Source organism: Podarcis gaigeae, assembly GCF_964106915.1.
Source record: "Podarcis gaigeae genome assembly, chromosome: 1".
NCBI lineage: Eukaryota > Metazoa > Chordata > Lepidosauria > Squamata > Lacertidae > Podarcis > Podarcis gaigeae.
In genome coordinates, this window is record NC_139678.1 from 10,401,457 (window position 1) to 10,421,520 (window position 20,064).

Sequence of the window (20,064 nt, forward strand, 5' to 3'; positions counted from 1 at the left end):
GGTGCTGAGGGGCTTTATTTCAGGAGCCCTGCAGGAACAGGAACCAATTCCTCCGGCCCTTGTGCCACTATAGCTGCTTGTCACTCAAGAAAACTCGTTATTTCAGATCAGGCTGACAGGCACTGCTGAGTTTGAGAGTCAAGTGATACAGGAGAGCCAATTCCACTCCAATTCCTACTCTCCATTTTTTTTTTTATTAATTTGCATTATATAGCTCTAAAGCCTACCCTGCACAAACTTAGTCTGGGCAACTCATTTCTGAGAATGAACATGATCAACATTCTACGTTCCTGTTCTTGGCCTCCCACAACTATTTCCCATCGGATACCTGGCCTATTTAGCCAAGCCATATCCTCCCTTGCCCATATGAACTGTTGCCTTAACTTTCGAGTTACTGGTACCTGACATTTTTAAGAAATCAAGTGTCTTGTGTCTAACACAGTAGTTCTTCACAAGGTGAATCAGTGAATGACCACAATGGAGATGAGAACTCAAGTTCACTGTGTCAACCATACTCAAAAACATACAAGGTGTATTTAACTTGTCAAGTGCTTCCCAACTTCTCTCATTGTTAATCTACTTTCAGAGGAAGAAGAGGGAAGCCCGCTTGGTTTTATTAGGCCTCGGGCAAGCTAAATGGCATTAGCCAAGATTATATGTTCTGCAACCTCCTCTACCCTATGTGAGGTTTGTTTAAATGTAGCTAAGTATAGCATGGCCAAGCTTCTGTCACCCAGTCCCTCTTAATGCAGCCTGGTTTGAAGGTTCACAACAAAGTTTGCCTGGACAAGGCCTCACGTCAGTCACATGGAATATGTTCATCTGTCCTACATAAAGCCTGCTCTGGCACATGCTTGACAAATTCCACTTGCTATTCAAATAAAACAGGGTTTTTATTTTATTTTATTACATTTATAGCCAGCCTTTCTTCCATCATTACACCCAAGGCAGCAGAAACCCATGTAAGCAGATTCTTATGTGCCTTCAAACAATATATGAGATCATCTTTGTTAAATTACTGAGTATTCCATACCTTGCTAATTGCAAGTTGACCAAGTGTAAGGAACAAAAAATATAAGCAGCTGCAGAACGAAACAAAGTTGGCAGCTCCAAAATTAAACATTTCATACTACAGTACAAGTTACTAGAATTATCTGTTAGTAAACACAGCGTCTATTTTCCATGTTTGCACACTTTTGGTAGGCTGAAAAGATCCAACAATAAAAATGAGAAAGGTAGAGAATATATACAAAAGCTTCCCAGATTTTTCAGTGGTCCAGATTCCTAATGAAACTGCAGAAATTGTCAAAGCTTAAATGCTGCAGAAAATAATCAGGCTGTGTGATCAACCACTAAACTCCCAGCACATGCACTGTCTGCTAATATTGCAACTACATTATGATAAACAGAACTGGCAATCAGTTATTCAACATAAGCATCAATAGAATTTACACATACATTACACACCTATAGAGCAGTTAAAGAGTTCACTGTAATCCAGTGTGAACTTTCTTTCTGCATAAAGGTAGGTAGCCGTGTTGGTCTGCCGTAGTCGAAACAAAATAAAAAAAATCCTTCCAGTAGCATCTTTTTAAACTCATAGATGATGTCTAAGTTTGTTACTGGTATGAGCTTTCGTGTGCATGCACATGAAAGTTCATACCAATAACAAACTTGTTGTTGTTGTTGTTTAGTCGTGTCCAACTCTTCGTGACCCCATGGACCAGAGCACACCAGGCACTTCTATCTTCCACTGCCTCCCGCAGTTTGGTCAGACTCATGTTTGTAGCTTCAAGAACAGTGACCAACCATCTCATCCTCTGTCGTCCCCTTCTCCTTGTGCCAAACTTAGTTGGTCTCTAAGGTGCTACTGGATGGAATTTTTTGGTGTTTTCTTTCTGCAAACAGCAACTATTATCTGACTCTTCCACAACTTATTTATAATTAAAACATTGTTTTCCAACTGATAAAGATTGGTAGAGCCTTACCTTTTAGCAGAGGCAGTGGAGTTAACTCTATAGGCTTGCCCTGAGACCGAAACTGGGAGGAACTTTGCGACCTCTTCTGCCTGGCTTTTCTGACGGACTTCCGAGAAAATCCGTCTACTTTATCCACTGATGGAGGAGTGGTTGGTGCTGAGGACATATCCCTACTGAAAGGAACAAAGATCTTTAAGAATTTCTCCAATAAATATTACACACACACTTCACTGCCCCTTAAAGATCATACCAGCAAGAAATCTGTCTCTAACTGCAGTTTAGTTTGGGAAACTGACCTAGAGGGCAATCCAATTTGTCCACTGGCCCATCCAGTCCTAGTATGACAAGATACATGCAATGAGAATCCCTCAATAATAAGGGACCAGTGCAATGAACATACATATATGCAGCTGCACCAGTCTTTATTTTTCTCATTCTTGCTCCAATTCACTTTTTTTTCTTTTTGAGGATATTTTTTAAGTTCATGCATCATAGCAATTATGCAAGCAACACAGGGAAAGCAAATTCATAACATCTTTAAATGGATGGCATGAACTCTCCTATTAGGAATCGTTTCTGGAAATAATGAGCCTTTCAGTCCTTATTGCATAAATACAATACTCCAGATACCCCTAAGTTAATCTGACGATATTTTAAACATGTAATCACAGTTATGTAATGGCAATGTGAGACTGACACTGAGTTCAGTTAGTCAAAGATGTATCATGTCCATTACCTATGGTGCTAACCTGCAATTCCCTTTTTCTTTTGCTTCCCATTTCTTGAGTCACTGAAATTTGGGGAAGTGCTGGGAGTGTTGTAGTCCAATTCCTTGCCCTAAGCCAGAAAACCCTAAAACTAATAACCCCTGTGAACCCACCACCTCACTAAGTAGATCGATTTTTAAAAATTACAACACCTTCTCCTTACATGTAAGGAAACACAAGATATTGTCATCATGGATTATTTAAACATGTCATATTATGTTCTTTAAAAATAATAAAGTTTTTTACTTATGATTTACTATTTTAAAATAGCAGCAAACATAATAGCAAGATCTCATACTGCAAATAGTGGGCACTGAAATCAACACAGGAAACATTACTCAAGTCAATGGGACTATGCTATACACACAAGACCTTTGCAGGACAAAGGGCATTACTGCAAGTATAAAATATCATTGAATATTGATTTAAATGTTTATTGCCCTGTGTCAGTCCAAAAGTTGAACTTTCATATATGAGAGTTCCATGTTGATTTTTAAGATGACCACTGCTGTGTAAAGAGCGCGGGGTGTGTGTGTGTCAGAATTGTGTGTACAAAAACTACAGTACTCTCAACCTCTACAAGGAATCACAAGTCCTTGTCACTCAGCAGTGAGAGCAGCTTTATCTACAACAATCCATACTTTTATCAACTTATCGTTCTCATGGCCGTTGCGGCATTGTTATCCTGACTAACACATGTAAAAGATTAATGATACTGTGTTATTCTTATGGTTATCAATTTAAGTATGAAAAATTAAAATATTAAATATACCATGAAGATGTGAGGCCTCTACTAAAGGATGCCACAGTTTTCCAAACTGAAGATGTATAAAACTAGCCTGTAAGGCATATTTGAGAAAAGCTCCACACAAACAACAAGGATGTTACTGGTCCTCCAGTGGGAACCCGAAACTCAAAAAACACCCCTGCACTCACAGCCCAATGCAAAGCATGCTTACTCAAAGGGAAACCTGGCTCTCATTCTTGAATAAGCATGCAAAGGCTGGTGCTGCACTCCGAGGTTTCCGGGCCTGCTAGGCAGGGGTTTATCCTCGCATTGTCAACAACCCTTTAGGACTACGTCTCCATCTCTCCTGGAATATTTTCGCGGCGTCTCAAAATGGAACGGCTAACCGTATTAATGGACAAGCCCTCAAACAGATCCTTTCGACGGCGGGATCATTGTGTCAGCAAGAAGCTTTTGGCGGCCCTTCTCGGCTGTAAATTTAGCAACGCCCCCCCCCCCCCACTTTCCCGCTCCGTTAAGGGTCTAATTCTAACCCGACGAGCCCCGGCGACAGTCGGCAGGCAACGCGGGGCGCGGAAGAGGACAAGAGGGGCCCTTCCCGCTTTCGGATCTCCCTCCCAGCGGCGGGCGGCTGCTTCCTTGGACATAATCATGCAGAAATAGATCTTATTTATTTGTGTTTACGCGCGGGGGGGGGGGGCGGTGTTATTAATATCCCGGCATGGCCTTCCCTTCCCCTCCCCACCACCCGCTTCCCCCGAGCTTTCCCTTCTCACTCCCTTGGGCCAGCGCAGGCTTAAGCCGGGGATTACCGTTATTATTTTTAAGCGAGGGGGGCGGCGGGGAGGCGGCGTTTGGGCGCCTGCGGAGCAACCGGCTGTCAGAGGCAATGCGGGGAGGAAACACCGGCGGGCCGAGAGGGACGGAAGCGACCCGCTCGGTGACACCGGGTGACCGGGGGGGGGGGGAGACACCTCGTCCCGGCGGATCGGGGGCGATCCCCTCGCGCCTTCCCTCCAACGCTCCCAACACGCGCGGCCGGGCGGTTGCTCTCTCTCTCTCTCTCTGGAAGTTACCTTGAACCCTCCCGGCAGAGAATCCAGAGACGAGGAGGAGAAAAAAGGAGCAGCAGCAGCAGGAGGAGCAAGGCCCCGATCCCCGGCGGAGGCGGCGAGGGCGAGCCGGGCCGGCGCGCGTGTGCCTGCGCCTCTCTCTGGCCGCGGCGCGGTTCCTGCCGCAGGAGAAGCGGCAGCCTGGTAGGCCTCGGCGGCCTCCCCCAGCGCAGGGCGGCGTTGGCGGCTTCGGGAATCAGCGGCGAGAGCGGCAGCGGCGGCGGCGGCGGCTTCTCCTCGTCTTTCCCTCCGGTCCCATGCGCTGCCGCCCTCGGCCCGCTCCCGCCCTCCTTTCCCCCCAACGACACGGCGGCGGCCGCCCCAGAGGCCTCCTCCTCCTCCTGCGGTTGTAGCCGAGGCGGCGGCGGCGGCGGCGGCGGCTTCTCTCACATTCCCGGCGAGGCGGCCTCGGGGAAGGAGGGCGAGCGCGGCCCGAGCTGCCTTCGTTCGGGGTGCGGCGAGGAGGAGGAGGAGGCGGGAGGAGAAGCGGCGGCGACGGCGGGCGCTGCTTTTGCTGCTGCGGAAGGTTTTCTCGGGCGGCCTCTTTCCCTTTCTCCCCGCCTTCTGTCGCTGCGGCTGCGGCGGCTCTCGCTCGTCCCTATTGTCAGTCAGTCAGTCAGTCAGTCACTGAGCTCCGGCCATGGCCCTCTCCCGTCTCTCTCTCTCAAACACACACACACACACACGCTCGCTCGCGCCCTCTCCCGCTTTCTCCGGCGCGCGCACGCGCTCTCGCTCTCTCACATACACCGTCAGTCAGTCAGTCAGTCAGCCGAGCCAGCCGTTCAGGCCCCCGCTCGCAGCCGAACATGCTGGGACCCTCGAGGCCCCGCCTCGCGCCCACGCCCCTCGGGAGGATGGCGATGGATGGGGGGGGGAGGGAGGAGGAGGAGCCGAGGCTGGGCGTGCGCGTGCCGACACCGTTGACGTCCGCCGCCGCCAGAACGTCCGACGCGAAGCCTCATTGGGCCGGAAGCAAGTCGGTTCCTCCTCCTGCTCCTCCGGCCCCTCCCCCCACCCCGGCTTCGTATCGCCTCAAGTGGCAGCAGCGAAAAGAGAACAAGGCCGCGGCGGGAGGCGAGTGGTACGGGCGTTTTCTGTCAGGGAAGGGAGACCGGCGGGCTCGCGGGGAGAGGCGAGGGTGGGTTGGTTGGTTCTCGCCGCCCCGCCCCCCTTTTCCCCCGGAGTCCCGCGGTCCTCCTATCTCCCACAACGGCCGGCGGCGGTCTCCTGAGGGAAGCGGGGTGCTGCGCGCCAACCGCCGGACCTTTGCGAGGGGTCAGCTTCCGCCTGGGCTCTGGAAATTAAGGGACTTGGGGGGGGTGCGGCGATATTTTTTTCTGGGAAGGCTGAGGTAAGTATTCACACGTGACGCATTTCTCGACGCGTGGAGGAAGAAGCGGAAGCTCGCTGGCCGTGGCCCGTGTCGCCTTTTCGGGGATGCCGCGCGCGCGTGCGCTGATCCTGGGATCGCCCCTTTTCTCTACGAGGCGGATTTTGTTATTATTTTGCGGAGCAGCTGCCTGGCTTGTGGGGAAAGAGGAAGAAAAGCTACCCGCGCGACGTTTCCGAGAGAGAACCCACAAAACAAACCCCGCGGAGCGGTTTGTGCGCTGGTTTAAGGTGCGATCCTATGCCTACCTGCCTGGAAGCGGCAGCCTGGGGCGGAGACGTCTGAGAGGAGCCCAGCAGCGAGGAAGCCCCTGGAGCCTGTGAGGGCTTGGCGCCTATCTGGGTGCTGCTTCCAGGCTGGAGAGGCAGCTGAAGAAAGGCAGCTTGGACATCAGAGAAGAGGAGAAGTTACATGTTCTTCTGCCCTGCCCAAATAACTTTGGGCCGTTTTGTTGCCTAAAAGAAGCTCCTTTAGTAGGCGTGGGTTAGTGTTCCAGGTGCAGTGATGCGCCAGTTGTGACAGATTGCAGGATGCAGCATGGTCTTGCCTTGCCTCTTCCTTTGGCCAGTCAGTATACATGCCCTTGGAATTTGTCCTCACTGGGGTGTTGTCCTGACTACATATGGGGATTCGTATGATGAAATACTCCAGCGTCCAAAAGTATTTCCTCTGTGTCAGGAAATTAGCTTGCCAAGGAGAAGATACTGTCCTAGCTTCTGTATAAGGTTTCCACATGGAGGGAGGGAGTGATGGTGCTGGTTTTTGTATGGAGAAGTGTTGCAACATATGAAAAACCCCACCCAAAATTCCAGACCAGCCATGCCACTTCATTGCTTAAGAAAGAATTAGGGCTCACATCTGGGGCCCAATGAGATAATGATGGGGACAGTCAGTGCAATTTTTCTAGAAAGAGGGGTGCTGGGGCTCACCAAGCAATTCTCCTTTGTTCTCTTAGAATGGCAATGGCACCTACTTGAGAGATTCCAGAGCTGAGTTCAGGTGAGCTCTGACTGAAAAAAAAGCCCTGGGGACAGCCATGCTTGTTTGCCCTATATGAAGTTGGGGGTTGCAAAAGGTGTCTGAAGGAAATAGACTGGAGAACGGCTGTAGCTCTTATGGTAGAGCTTTTGAAGTTTCATAGTTCCCAATAAATAGTGTAACCATGTACAGAGTGCACTTCCCTTGCCAATGACGAATCCTTTTAAAATAAAATGATCTTACAATACAGCAGTATTTCAGACCATGCTATGTTGCCATTATAATTGCAAAGAAAGGAAAGCTGCAAAATGTTGGCAAGGAGCTCATTCTACTAGCCAGGAAAGTAGTTATACAAATGGTTATGAAATTGAATGGAGGACCTATTTTGAAGAGGATTGCACTGAATAACAATTCCCCTCAGCACCTTGTTGATGAGGTAGCCCATGATGTTCAAATAACAGTGACTTCAACAGTTTAATTTCCTATCCAGCCGGGCAAGTCAGTGTTTGGAAATTGTAATAGTCTTTTGACTTATGTAAGGTATTGCGGTACCAGCAAAAGGTGCACATTGTGTTTCCGTTTGCCAAATTATTTAAAGCTGACTTGAAGGGTGAGGCGATCTTCCTGTGCTTGGAGGAGTATTTTGAGAAATACGACAATCCACAGGTAATATTGCAGCAGTTGCTTCCAGTGGGACACCAGCAGTGATTGGCAAGTACTGTGGATCCCCCCCTCAAAGTAAATAAAGAACTTTATTTTTGAACTAAATATCATGTTAATGTTTCTTGCTTGCAGTTGCCTGCAGTCCAGATCTCTGAGGAGTAAATTTGCCACTTCCATCTTGGACATTCTCCATCATTTTGAGCCCCTCCAAAGCCTAGAGCACTCCTGGAGCTCCAGGTGACTAGGAATCACACCATTGCACTGTCAGCCCCTGTAGTTCTTGATCATGGAGCCTGCTCTGGAACTACCACAGAGATACAGATGGTGGGCTGTACACAGCTCTGGTGTAGAACCAGCTCATGATTGGTAATGCTCAAGGATGTGGATCTTTGCCCCCATGGCTGATAAAAACTAGCAGGCAGAGGACAGCATGCTGGGCTAGGGAGGTGGTTAATGTCTCCCTGCAAGACAGGGTGGTCCCTGTCTGCTTGAAAGAGGCAGGGGTAAGACCACTCCTTAAGAAGCCTACCCTGGATTCAGAAAATCTTAAGTAATTACCAGCCAGTTGCCAATCTCCTCTTCTTGGTAAGGTTCTTGATTGCATCATCACAGATCAGGTTCAGGCACTCTTGGAGGAAACTGATTTTCTAGATCCATTTCAGTTGGGGTATAGGCCTGGTTGGGCACAGAAACTGCTTTGGTCACCTCTGTCAGGAGAGGGGGAAAATGTGTCCCTGTTAATTCTCAACCTCTCAGTGGCTTTCAGTGCCATAGAACATAGTATCCTTCTGGAGCAGCTGTATGAGTTGGGGTAGGTGGGTGGCACTGCTTTTCAGTGGTCAAATAGTCTATTCCAGAGGTTGATACTTATATCATGTTCTTCGGCCCTGTGGAGCCTTCATTGTGGGGTTCCTCAGGGTTCAAATTTATCCTCTATGCTGTTTAACATCGACATGAAACCACTGAGTTGGGTCATCCAGTGTTTTGGAGTATGTTGTCAGCAATATGCTGACGACACACAGCTCTACTTCTCCTTTACATGGGTGTGCAGGACAGTTGTTTTGCCTTGGTAAGAGACTGGATGAGAGTCAACAAATTGAAGCTCACTGAGGCACAGTTAGTGGGTAGTTCCCTATACCAAATGGATGGACAATTTCCTTCTCTTGATGGGGTTACACTCCTTCTGGAGGAGTGGGTACATAGCTTGTGGGTGCTCCTGGATCCTTTGCTGTCATTTGAGGCTCAGGTGGCCTTTTGCAATGTTAAGTGAAAATAGTAGTAAAAATTTCACCCAGCTGCTTCTGCATACAAAAGTACAATGACTCTCAAAGGAAGATTGTTTACAAAGACTAGCCAATTCAGCTGTAGAACATCTGAAATATGTGGAACCATCACTGGGTAATTATTTGTTGCACTATAAAGATCATGTCTTATTTTGATGACTTATGTTGCAAATTTAATGAAATACAAAAAAGCCTGCAAAGGAAAGGCATTACTACCATTCAAACTCAAACTATAATACCACTATTTCACAAACTTGCTGCACCTGTAATGGGGAGCTGAGAATAGTACTTCAGACAATTACCTATTGATCTATACAACACACCTTTCCTGAATTGCAGGGGGTGGACTAGATAACCCTCAAGGGCCCTTCCAACTACAGTGGTACCTCGGGATGCGAACGGGTTCCATTCTGGAGCCCTGTTCGCATCCCGAAGCGAATATAACCTGTGTCTGCGCGGGTCACGTTTCGGCACTTCTGCGCATGCGTGTGACATCATTTTGATGGTCTGCGCATGCACGCGTTGTGAAACCCGGAAGAAATGCGGTCCGTTTCTTCTGGGTCCCTGCGGAGCACAACCCGAAAATGCTTAACCCAAAGCATATTCATCCCGAGGTATGACTGTATATGATTCTAATATTTTAAGGTTTGTTTTGAATACTTTGAAATTACAGAATGCAGTTTTCTAATTGGATTAGGACGTCTCTCTGCTCTACTTGCAAACAGGAAGTGCAAATGTGGAGCCTAACCTACAGCAGGAATTCATCTAAATGAGCATGAATTTTGAGGCAAAAACACTTTTCCGTGGTTGCTAGAGCAGTGAGAACCGCTGTCAAATACCCAAACCACTGCAAGCATATTCAGGTCCATAGAGAGTTAAAGCTGGATTCATATATATTTGTGCTCTTCTGAACAAACAGAGAAATGGACTGAACATTAAGGAACAGTGATACCTACAGCCAAATATTCATGTACTTGCTGAAGCTCATTAGAAAAGATTAAAAAGTATGTATTGTTATTAGCACTTTTTCACTATATATATATATATATATATGCAGGTTTTGGTGTCCTCGGGTGTCTTCCCGTGTAAAAGTTGGGGTGTCTAGGCGACGTTTCGACGAGGTCTCACTCGTCATCTTCAGGCTGGTGCTTTCGGCTTCTTGTTACTGGAACAGAGCGGGATCTCAATGTTTGAGTTCCTATAAATACTGTAGAGGGGGTGTGGTGTCTAGCCTCCAATGTTCTGGGCAGGGAGGAAGTTCCCAGGCTAGTGTGCCTTTTCTTCTTTTGTTCCTTAATTACTTGAGAGATACCTTGAGTGATTTCTTGAGTGATATCCTGAGTACCACTTAGGTGGGTCATTAGGTGTGGATTAGTTGCTAAAGTCTTTGTGTCTTGACCTCTTGAACTTTGTGAAGAGTTTTCCTGAGAAGATGGCTGTATTGCACTTAGTTGTGCTTTGGCTTGGCTTCGTGTATAGGGGCGAGCTGTGGTTTTGTGGCTTGTGTCAGCCAGATCTGTGTAGGGATTGCAGGGGGGTGCAGCATCCGGAGGTGCCACCATGGATTGGCTACTGGATGGTGTCAGTAATTCATCTGTGGAGAGGGTCTGGGTTTGGGTCTGGTGTGGTTGATTGGTGTTGGCGTTCTGTGTGCCTCTGGATCTGGTGTCAGTTTTTGTGGGGAGGGCTAATTTCCAGATGTCTGGCAAGCGGGATGTGTCGTCACGCTTGTTCATGTTGTGAGGGTGTTTCTCTATCTCGATGGCTTCCATGATTATTCTCTTGTGGTGATGTTCCGTGTTAAAGAGCAATTTGGAATCTGCAAAATTAATTTCGTGTCCTGTTTCTTTCATGTGTTGGAAAAGAGAGGAAGTTTTTTCTTCTTTTTTGACGGCATTCTTGTGTTCTGCGATACGTGCATTTATTCGTCTGTTTGTTTGTCCAATGTACGTGGCTGGGCAGACTTTGCAGGGTATTTCATAGATCCCTTGGTTTTCCAACTGGATTTTATCCTTGGGGTTTCTGAGGATATTGGCTATTTTTTGGTTGGTGCAAAAGGCTGTTTTGATATTGTGTTTATGGAGGATTTTGCTAATTTTATCTGTAGTGCCCTTGATATAAGGAAGGAGGGCCATGCCATTGTTTTCTTCTGTGTCTTGGTTTTTGGGGGGTGTTTCCTTTTGGATTAGCTTCGTAATCCTGTTTTGCTGGTATCCATTGGCAATTAACACATTTGAGAGATTCTGTAACTCAGTTGTCAAGTGGTCTTTGTCAGCCAGGCGTTTGGTTCTGGAGATGAGAGTCTTGGCTACGGAGTTTATTTGTGCAGGGTGGTGGTGTGATTGTGCATGTAAGTAGCGGTTGGTGTGTGTTTTTTTCTGGTAGATAGTGTGTCCTAGGGAGCCATCAGGTTTTTTGTAGATAAGGAGCACCTATGGGATCACCCCTCTCACCGGTCATCGCAAACCTGTACATGGAACACTTTGAAACCAATGCTTTAGACAAGTCAGAACACAAACCCAAACTTTGGCTCAGATATGTTGACGACACCTTTGTAATTTGGCCACACGGGAAGGAAAAACTGGATAGCTTCCTCACACATCTCAACAACTTACACCCCAAAATACAATTCACTATGGAAATAGAAGCCAACAACCAACTTCCCTTCCTTGACGTCCTAATCTACAAAAAACCTGATGGCTCCCTAGGACACACTATCTACCAGAAAAAAACACACACCAACCGCTACTTACATGCACAATCACACCACCACCCTGCACAAATAAACTCCGTAGCCAAGACTCTCATCTCCAGAACCAAACGCCTGGCTGACAAAGACCACTTGACAACTGAGTTACAGAATCTCTCAAATGTGTTAATTGCCAATGGATACCAGCAAAACAGGATTACGAAGCTAATCCAAAAGGAAACACCCCCCAAAAACCAAGACACAGAAGAAAACAATGGCATGGCCCTCCTTCCTTATATCAAGGGCACTACAGATAAAATTAGCAAAATCCTCCATAAACACAATATCAAAACAGCCTTTTGCACCAACCAAAAAATAGCCAATATCCTCAGAAACCCCAAGGATAAAATCCAGTTGGAAAACCAAGGGATCTATGAAATACCCTGCAAAGTCTGCCCAGCCACGTACATTGGACAAACAAACAGACGAATAAATGCACGTATCGCAGAACACAAGAATGCCGTCAAAAAAGAAGAAAAAACTTCCTCTCTTTTCCAACACATGAAAGAAACAGGACACGAAATTAATTTTGCAGATTCCAAATTGCTCTTTAACACGGAACATCACCACAAGAGAATAATCATGGAAGCCATCGAGATAGAGAAACACCCTCACAACATGAACAAGCGTGACGACACATCCCGCTTGCCAGACATCTGGAAATTAGCCCTCCCCACAAAAACTGACACCAGATCCAGAGGCACACAGAACGCCAACACCAATCAACCACACCAGACCCAAACCCAGACCCTCTCCACAGATGAATTACTGACACCATCCAGTAGCCAATCCATGGTGGCACCTCCGGATGCTGCACCCCCCTGCAATCCCTACACAGATCTGGCTGACACAAGCCACAAAACCACAGCTCGCCCCTATACACGAAGCCAAGCCAAAGCACAACTAAGTGCAATACAGCCATCTTCTCAGGAAAACTCTTCACAAAGTTCAAGAGGTCAAGACACAAAGACTTTAGCAACTAATCCACACCTAATGACCCACCTAAGTGGTACTCAGGATATCACTCAAGAAATCACTCAAGGTATCTCTCAAGTAATTAAGGAACAAAAGAAGAAAAGGCACACTAGCCTGGGAACTTCCTCTCTGCCCAGAACATTGGAGGCTAGACACCACACCCCCTCTACAGTATTTATAGGAACTCAAACATTGAGATCCCGCTCTGTTCCAGTAACAAGAAGCCGAAAGCACCAGCCTGAAGATGACGAGTGAGACCTCGTCGAAACGTCGCCTAGACACCCCAACTTTTACACGGGAAGACACCCGAGGACACCAAAACCTGCATTCCTGTACCCGTGAAAATCTACGAAAGCATATATATATATATATATATATATATATATATATAATGGTTCATAGTAATAGTGATTGATTGATTGATTGATTAATGTTGGTTATATATTGATATTTCTTCACTTGCCTTCATTTACATTCCTAAGAATTTGGTTTGGGATCAGCAACAGCTTTATAAGCTCATCAAGGGCTTAGTGGATATTGTGAAACCCTGGTGTAGACAAGACTAGATGGACTAAAAATGTAACCCTATGTAGAACAGCTGCTTATGTTCATCCTAACAAATAAACATACACACACCTTACCTTGCTGTGCCCCATCACTTCAGACACTTTTCTCATTGCCTGGCTGACATCTGGCATTGCCGCCAGACCAGAAGAAAAGTGCCTGAAATAACAGAACACAGAGAGATAAGCTATAGGAGGACTCTGCTTCCTCACACCTGTATGTACCTTTTCTAAAAATTATACACCATATCCCACCCATCCTTTTTGTTGTTGTTGTTTACATGAGCATAGCAAATAAGAATAATAAAATATTGCCGCCCCTTCATTAGATTCAAGTTGGACACCCAATAATAAAGGGTGCTTTATCTCAATGGTATATCTGATAGCAAAGAGATTATGTTGAACGATACCGTGCTACCAACTCCTATCATGTGACAGGCAGAGATCTGACCTTGAAGCAAATGAAATATTAATTCGTAAAAAGCACAGTAAGTATAACACATTTAAAAATATTCAGCTTCCTTTTTCGTGTAGCTTATTTTAAATATTTGGTTATAGTGTGGAAAACCTCATTGAGAAACTAGATATAATTATATGCTGATCAGTATGTGATATGCTGAGTTGCACAATATTTTTCTATAGAATTATTGATTTTATTGCATTATATTTATAAAGTATGTTACCTGGAGGAAAGCAGTTATATATCAACACTTTTAATTGCCTACCATGCTCACAGTAATGCAAATAAACATTATTAAAGGTTGCCGTCCTAAGCACACTTACTAGTGAATAAGGCCCATTGAGCTGGATGGGACTTAAGAGTAAACACACTTAAGGACTGTGTTGAAAGGGGTGGGCTTTTCCACCCTTTTAATGCATATTTGTGCTAAGGAGGTGGCATTTAACATGGAGCATGGTGATACAATTTTATGTGATGTTAAAAGTTGGTGTTGACCATTTTTGCTCATTGTACAGCTATTGCTGTTAGACTCTATAGACTCTGTATCTAATAAAGTGTACTCTGGTCCACAGAAGCTCATACAATAATAAATTAGTTGGTCTTTAACCATCTAACTTGATGCTTTAAACTAAAGCATCAAACATGGCTAGTTCTCTGGGCTTAGGTGGTGACCCTTAATCATTTTCTCTAAAACGTTCCCTGTAACTTTTTTCCAGACTGCTATTACAACTTAAGAGATTTGAGCACTAGAAGCTATGCAGTAATTAAGGTGGTTCTTGTTTTCAGTCATTTTAAATATGCCACCTTTATTTATGTGTGTATGACTATGAATGGTATTATAAAGCACCCAAGATTGTGAAACACTGCAATTAAAGTAGAGCACAACTGCTTTCCAAGAAACTGTGTGTGTGTAGTGGCTTGAATATCTTTTGGCTATTTAATACATAATGATATCTGTGTTTGCTGATAGAAATTACAGTTGCGCGGCTCTTGGCTTTCAACATTCAGTGATATTCTGCTAAAAGCCACTAGAGATGGCTTTTACAAAATACAGCTCAACTGTTGAAAGAATGAACACCTGACAACTGTAGTGTTTGGGACATGCTGTTCTGGCTAAGAATCCCTGCCCAGCAACACTGTGTGAGGCAGATTTCAGTTGAAGATAGTACATGTTAAGTAAAGATGAAGATAGAATTCCTCAGAGGACCTGTCAGTGTGGAGTAGGCAAGTCAGAAAACTCGAAGACAGCAGCTACTCCTCCCAGCTGTCAAAGCCAGAAATTCTAAAATAATTTGCATAATTCCTTCCTGTTGGAGCAAGTGGGAGGAGTAATCTCCAGGATACAATTATCAGCTGATGGAAATGCATTATTAGCAGCAATTATTTTCCCAATACTGCTTTGGAGTATATTTAAATGGGGGGGAGGAATCTTACATATTAGGTCTATTATAATCTCATAATTTAGGATTGTTTTGTCAATAATTTCTCGGTCACATTCCCTCCTGTAGAAAACAAGAAATTTACAAACTTCATATATAGGCTGATGATGTCTGAATAGGTGGTGACTGGAAAAGAAAACTTGGGAGTCATGGGGTGGCACAGGGGAAAAGTAACCCTTGTTTGCTGGAGGTGAACAGCAAATTCCTTGGTAGGTTCCAAGGCATAGTATAAAGGCATACGATGCAGCTAAAGCTAAGCAGCTCTCTGTCTGGCCAGTTCTTGAATGGGGAGAACCCCATGTAATTAACGTATTTTTTGCTCCATAAGGCGCACCTGACCATAAGGCGCACCTATTTTTTAGAGGGGGAATGCAAGGAAAAAAATTAAGGGAGTGCTGAGCAGAGCCTGTATGCATCCCAGGCTCTGCTCAGCACTCCCTTTCACAAGCCACGAGGAGCCTGTGTGCGGCGCTTGTAGGCTTTTCCCCCCAAGGAGGGAGAAGGGCAGCCCGTCACTGATGGGCTGACTTTCTCCCTCCTCAGGGAACAGCCCCCAAGAGCAACACATGCTCCATGCGGCTCTTTAAAGGGATCGCGGCTCTTGGGGGCTTTTCTGGGAGGTAGGGGAAGGGACAGAGCTGTGTGCTCTGACCCTTCCCCCACCTCCCGCAAAAGCCAGGGATAGCCCTGCGAAGCCTCTACAGGACATGGGGATGAAGGCTCCCCGTGCTTTCGGAGGCTTCACACGGCTAAGCCAGAAACTAGAACAGCTAGAGGGAGTGCTGCACACACACATTTCCCCTTACTTTTTAGGAGGGGACAAGTGTGTCTTATAGAGCGAAAAATACGGTATATCATCTTGAGAGTGGGAAAAGGCTGGGACATAGCAGCCAACTAAAATAAAGGGCTGAAATGCCTTCGATATGAAGAAACGTTAAAATGTCTGGAGCTTTAGAAAAAGGTGTTGAATAAGGGGAGACGTGATTGGGGTTTAACAAATCCGGTTGATAATAGTGGGGAGGGGAAATCACAGGGGAGTATTGTTTGCCTTTGTGTCCTGCTTGTGGACTTCCTGACTGGCCACTGTTGGCAGCAGTGTTGACCCCTGGCTCAAATCCAGCAAGGGGTTTCTTGTGGTCTTATCATTCTGTCCTCAAAGTCCCAAGTGTCATTGCAATCCTCAATCCGTTTTCTGACACATTTTTCCTCTCTGAGGATCATGCAGCTACACTATTTTTGGCAGCTAGCTGAAAATAACTTCCGCTGGCATCGAGAAGGTAGTGGTAATTTGGAAAATGCAGGGGAACTTTAAAAAAGTGATAAAGGGCTGGAAAGGAACTGAGAATGTTTTCATCTAAAAAGAGGTGGCATGTGCACTTTATTAAAAATAAAGCATGTAAAAAAGGGGGTGACACTTGTTTATCCACAACATAAGAAGTAATGGGGTTAAACTAGAAAGCGAAAGCTTCCAAACTATAAGGCCTGCTTGTCCGAAGCGCAAGCCATCCAGAAAAAGCTCAAGAAGAATCTGTTAGGAATGAATTCATGTGATTCTGGGATTGCAGCCACAATGAATTTACTGTGCTATTCATAATATGTCTAAAAGTATATGTGGAATGAAAGAGTTTTATAATAGAACCAAAAGTGCACCAAGGGTTCTGGTGTTGACGTAGTTCAATTCACCATTATCACTTCTAGTTCATATTTAAGGTTTCTGTGAATTCAAACATCCCAACAAGCTTAGCCAAGATTTGATGTAGGGTTGCCACCAACAACTTATCTGTCTGAATTTTCGCTGTTTGAAATATAGCAGCCCTATTTGATGTAATATATGCATTGGCAAATCAGTTTATAGTAAGCCAGTAAACCAGAGTTAAAAATCATATTTTGAATTGAGCTTGTAGATAATTATTTTACAAACTCTGGTTTGGCATGCTGTCTGAACTGGCAAATAATTGATACAACAGTTGCTTTGGTTGCTGACCCATAGAGGCACCAATGACCTCATGAATTTACAATGCTAGGTGCTTACAGGATGGAAAATTAAAGTAGGAATGCAGCTCTAAAACCATGGTTTGTATGTTGGAAGTTCAAAATATAGTTTCAGTTCTATACTATGATTAGCACAAACTATGGTTTGCTATGTCTCAACTGAACTGCTGGTGGCTGCGTTTTTATGTATTACAGAAGCAAAATTACCCTGAGCAAACTCAACCTATGCTTTAAGAAGGTATACAAACATGAGTAGTTTTGCCAGTATGTGTATGGGATTGGGCAAGAGAACATGCATTCCAAGGAAAGCATGAAAAATAGGCACATCATCCACTTTCCATGCAACTGCATGTGCATTTGACCCACAGTTCCTGATCTAAATTTTTTAAAGTGGAACGGATTTCCTTAACTGGAGCAGTATGAGGAGTTGCAGCAGCGTTGAAATTAGACTTACATTGTACTTTTTCTTCCAATCAGCAAACTTGCTCCTAGCTTCCTTTTCTTATTGGTCGGCTTTCCTTTTCTTTCTTGGACATTTCCCATGAATTCTTGCTTCTCTGTATTTTTGAGAGAGGTCAGAATGTCTTTCACTATGTAATGCAACTAATGTACACCTCATGGCCATATTTGCAAACAGCAGCAGCTTAAATGTTGCAATTGTACGCTTAATTTACATCTGGGTTTATATAAAAATAATTGTGGTAATGTATAATGGCTTTTCTATATCCTGAAGCATCTTAGTCCTCTTGAATTAGAAAGTCATTCTCTGAGAAGACCCGTTGAATTTGAGGGATCTCAGTTAATCATGTCCATTGAATTCAATTGGTCTACTCAAGAGTATGATGCAGCTCATTGTTGTCTTCTGCTGATATGACTGAGAAGCTCCACAACTACCCTTTAGCACAGACAGTCCCACTGAATATATTTGAAGAAGAATAGCTGTCCCATTAATAGATCTTTTGGAAATGCCCTTGTTCAAAATTCAACAAATTGCAAGCACTCATGTTTCAGTTATGATCATTTAGAGGGATCTGTAAGATATTTATCAAGATAATTCCTTTCCCCCCCAAAAAAAAAATTGAGAGGGATTTGAGTGCCTACCAATCAAAATATCTCAAGCTGAATGTATATATGTGCCTTGCCAGTATCTACTTGTGTTTTCTGGGATTTGTGACCTCGTTTGTGACATATCTTCTGTGTCATATAGAAGAAAAGCTCACAAAACTCTACAAAGCCCTTAATACTTTTATCCATGGTGTTGAATTCACAATCAGGAAAGCAAAAGGGGAGCCTTTCCCCACAAAAGTATATTCATGGGGATATGGTGCAGCTTCTAATCAATTTTTATGTAAGATTGGCACAGGGTGAAACGATTGGCACAGGGTGAAATCTTTAGTGAACTTGAAAATGGAAGAGTTATATTCATCACTTAAGTGTTCATTTGCAAGTCTAGTTCTTAGAATACAGTTGTAACTGTTCTGCATGTATGCTCCTAATGTCTGAGCCAACTGCTTATTTCTACCAGTAGGTATGTGGTCAACATCTCATCTAAGACTACTTTAAGGTTTTTGCAGGAATTGTGACTTCCCTTGTGGGTTAAACCACAGAGCCTAGGACTTGCCGATCAGAAGGTCGACGGTTCGAATCCCCGCAACGGGGTGAGCTCCCATTGCTCGGTCCCCGCTCCTGCCAACCTAGCAGTTCAAGAGCACTTCAAAGTGCAAGCAGATAAATAGGTACCGCTCTGGCGGGAAGGTAAACGGGGTTTCCGTGCGCTGCTCTGATTCACCAGAAGGGGCTAGTCATGCTGGCCACATGACCCGGAAGCTGTACGCTGGCACCCTTGGCCAGTAAAGCAAGATGAGCGCCGCAACCCCAGAGTCGGCCACGACTGGACTTAATGGTCAGGGGTCCCTTTACCTTTTCCTATTTTTTTAATGCTTGGGCCAGTTATGCATTTCATTTTGGATTAATATTTCATTTATTGAGATCATTTCTGTACTGATTTACATTTTTTGAAGAAAAAAGACTATTGAGAGATTTGCAGCATCTCTCTTAAAGCATTACAAATATGTTATAAACTATAAGAATAGAACAGTATAGCCAATTGTCAGGGGTTCAGAAGGAGAGACACAGGAGGGGGAGCAAATGGAGAGTGAGGAGGAGGAGTACGAGGGGGGCGCAGGCAGTGACAGTGGCCAGAGTTATTCCACAAGCCTCTCTAGCGAATCGGAGGACTCACAGAAGGGAGCGCCGGTGGCCAGAGCAAGGGAGATTCCAAGGGAGAAACCTCAAGAGGGAGGGGCCAGCGGGGAGTCTCTGAACAGCAGCTGGAGATCAGGGCCAGCGTCTCCACCAGAGCGCAGTGGGGAGGGGGAGTCCCAGGAGTCGGGACCAGTGTCCTCACCACCAGAGGGAGGAGAGGAGTCAGGTTTGGCAACACCCACATCAGGAAGCGGGGAAACGGTCAGAAGGAAAGTCACCGGCTGGGCGCGCGCGCCAAGTTCAAATGTACAGGAGCGCGGCACAGCGGGGAGCCCGGGAAGGGAGCCAGGTCCTAAAGCCCGCCGGAGGGAGGGGCAAGACTCAGGAGGCTCCGCGTCAGAGGAGTCCAGGAAGGAGGGAACCCCAGAGGGCAGAAGGACCCAACGCAGGAAAGAGCAGCGCAAGAGGTGGAGCCAGGCTAGAATCTTAAACTGGTGTGGGTGGAGCAGTGAGTCAGAGGGGACTTAGCCGGTCTAGCGTTAAGACGTGGGCCTGCGCGCCCAGAGCTTGGAAATGGAAACTAAACTTCAATAAAGACTTTTGTATATAATATCCACTGGGCGTTGGTCCTCTGTGAGCTGGGACCTAGCGGCAGTCCTGACAGTAAGTCCCCTCTCCATTTTCACCAATTTTGCAACCTCGTGGAGTGCGGGAAAGCAGCGAGGGGTGAAGATTGGTGCTTCGCGAGCTCACGAAAA

At 45.5% G+C, this 20,064-nt stretch overlaps 1 protein-coding gene across 11 annotated transcripts in view; it reads right to left on the reverse strand.

The window, feature by feature from the left end:
- PPP2R5E (protein phosphatase 2 regulatory subunit B'epsilon) overlaps positions 1–20,064 on the reverse strand; it is a 96,310-nt gene that overhangs the window by 68,914 nt on the left and 7,332 nt on the right. For 2 of the 11 annotated variants that reach the window (XM_083735009.1, XM_083735004.1), the window contains exons 2-3: positions 17,556–17,658; positions 1,989–2,149 (exon numbers count right to left, since the gene is read on the reverse strand). In XM_083735009.1, coding sequence (XP_083591135.1) covers positions 1,989–2,149; positions 17,556–17,644 — 250 coding nt within the window. In that variant the 5' untranslated portion in view covers positions 17,645–17,658. Of the gene's footprint in view, positions 1–1,988; positions 2,153–4,306; positions 4,531–4,570; positions 5,467–17,555; positions 17,659–20,064 lie in introns of those variants that run through there. The other 9 variants (XM_083735008.1, XM_083735001.1, XM_083735011.1 and 6 more) reach the window with 7 other exon arrangements.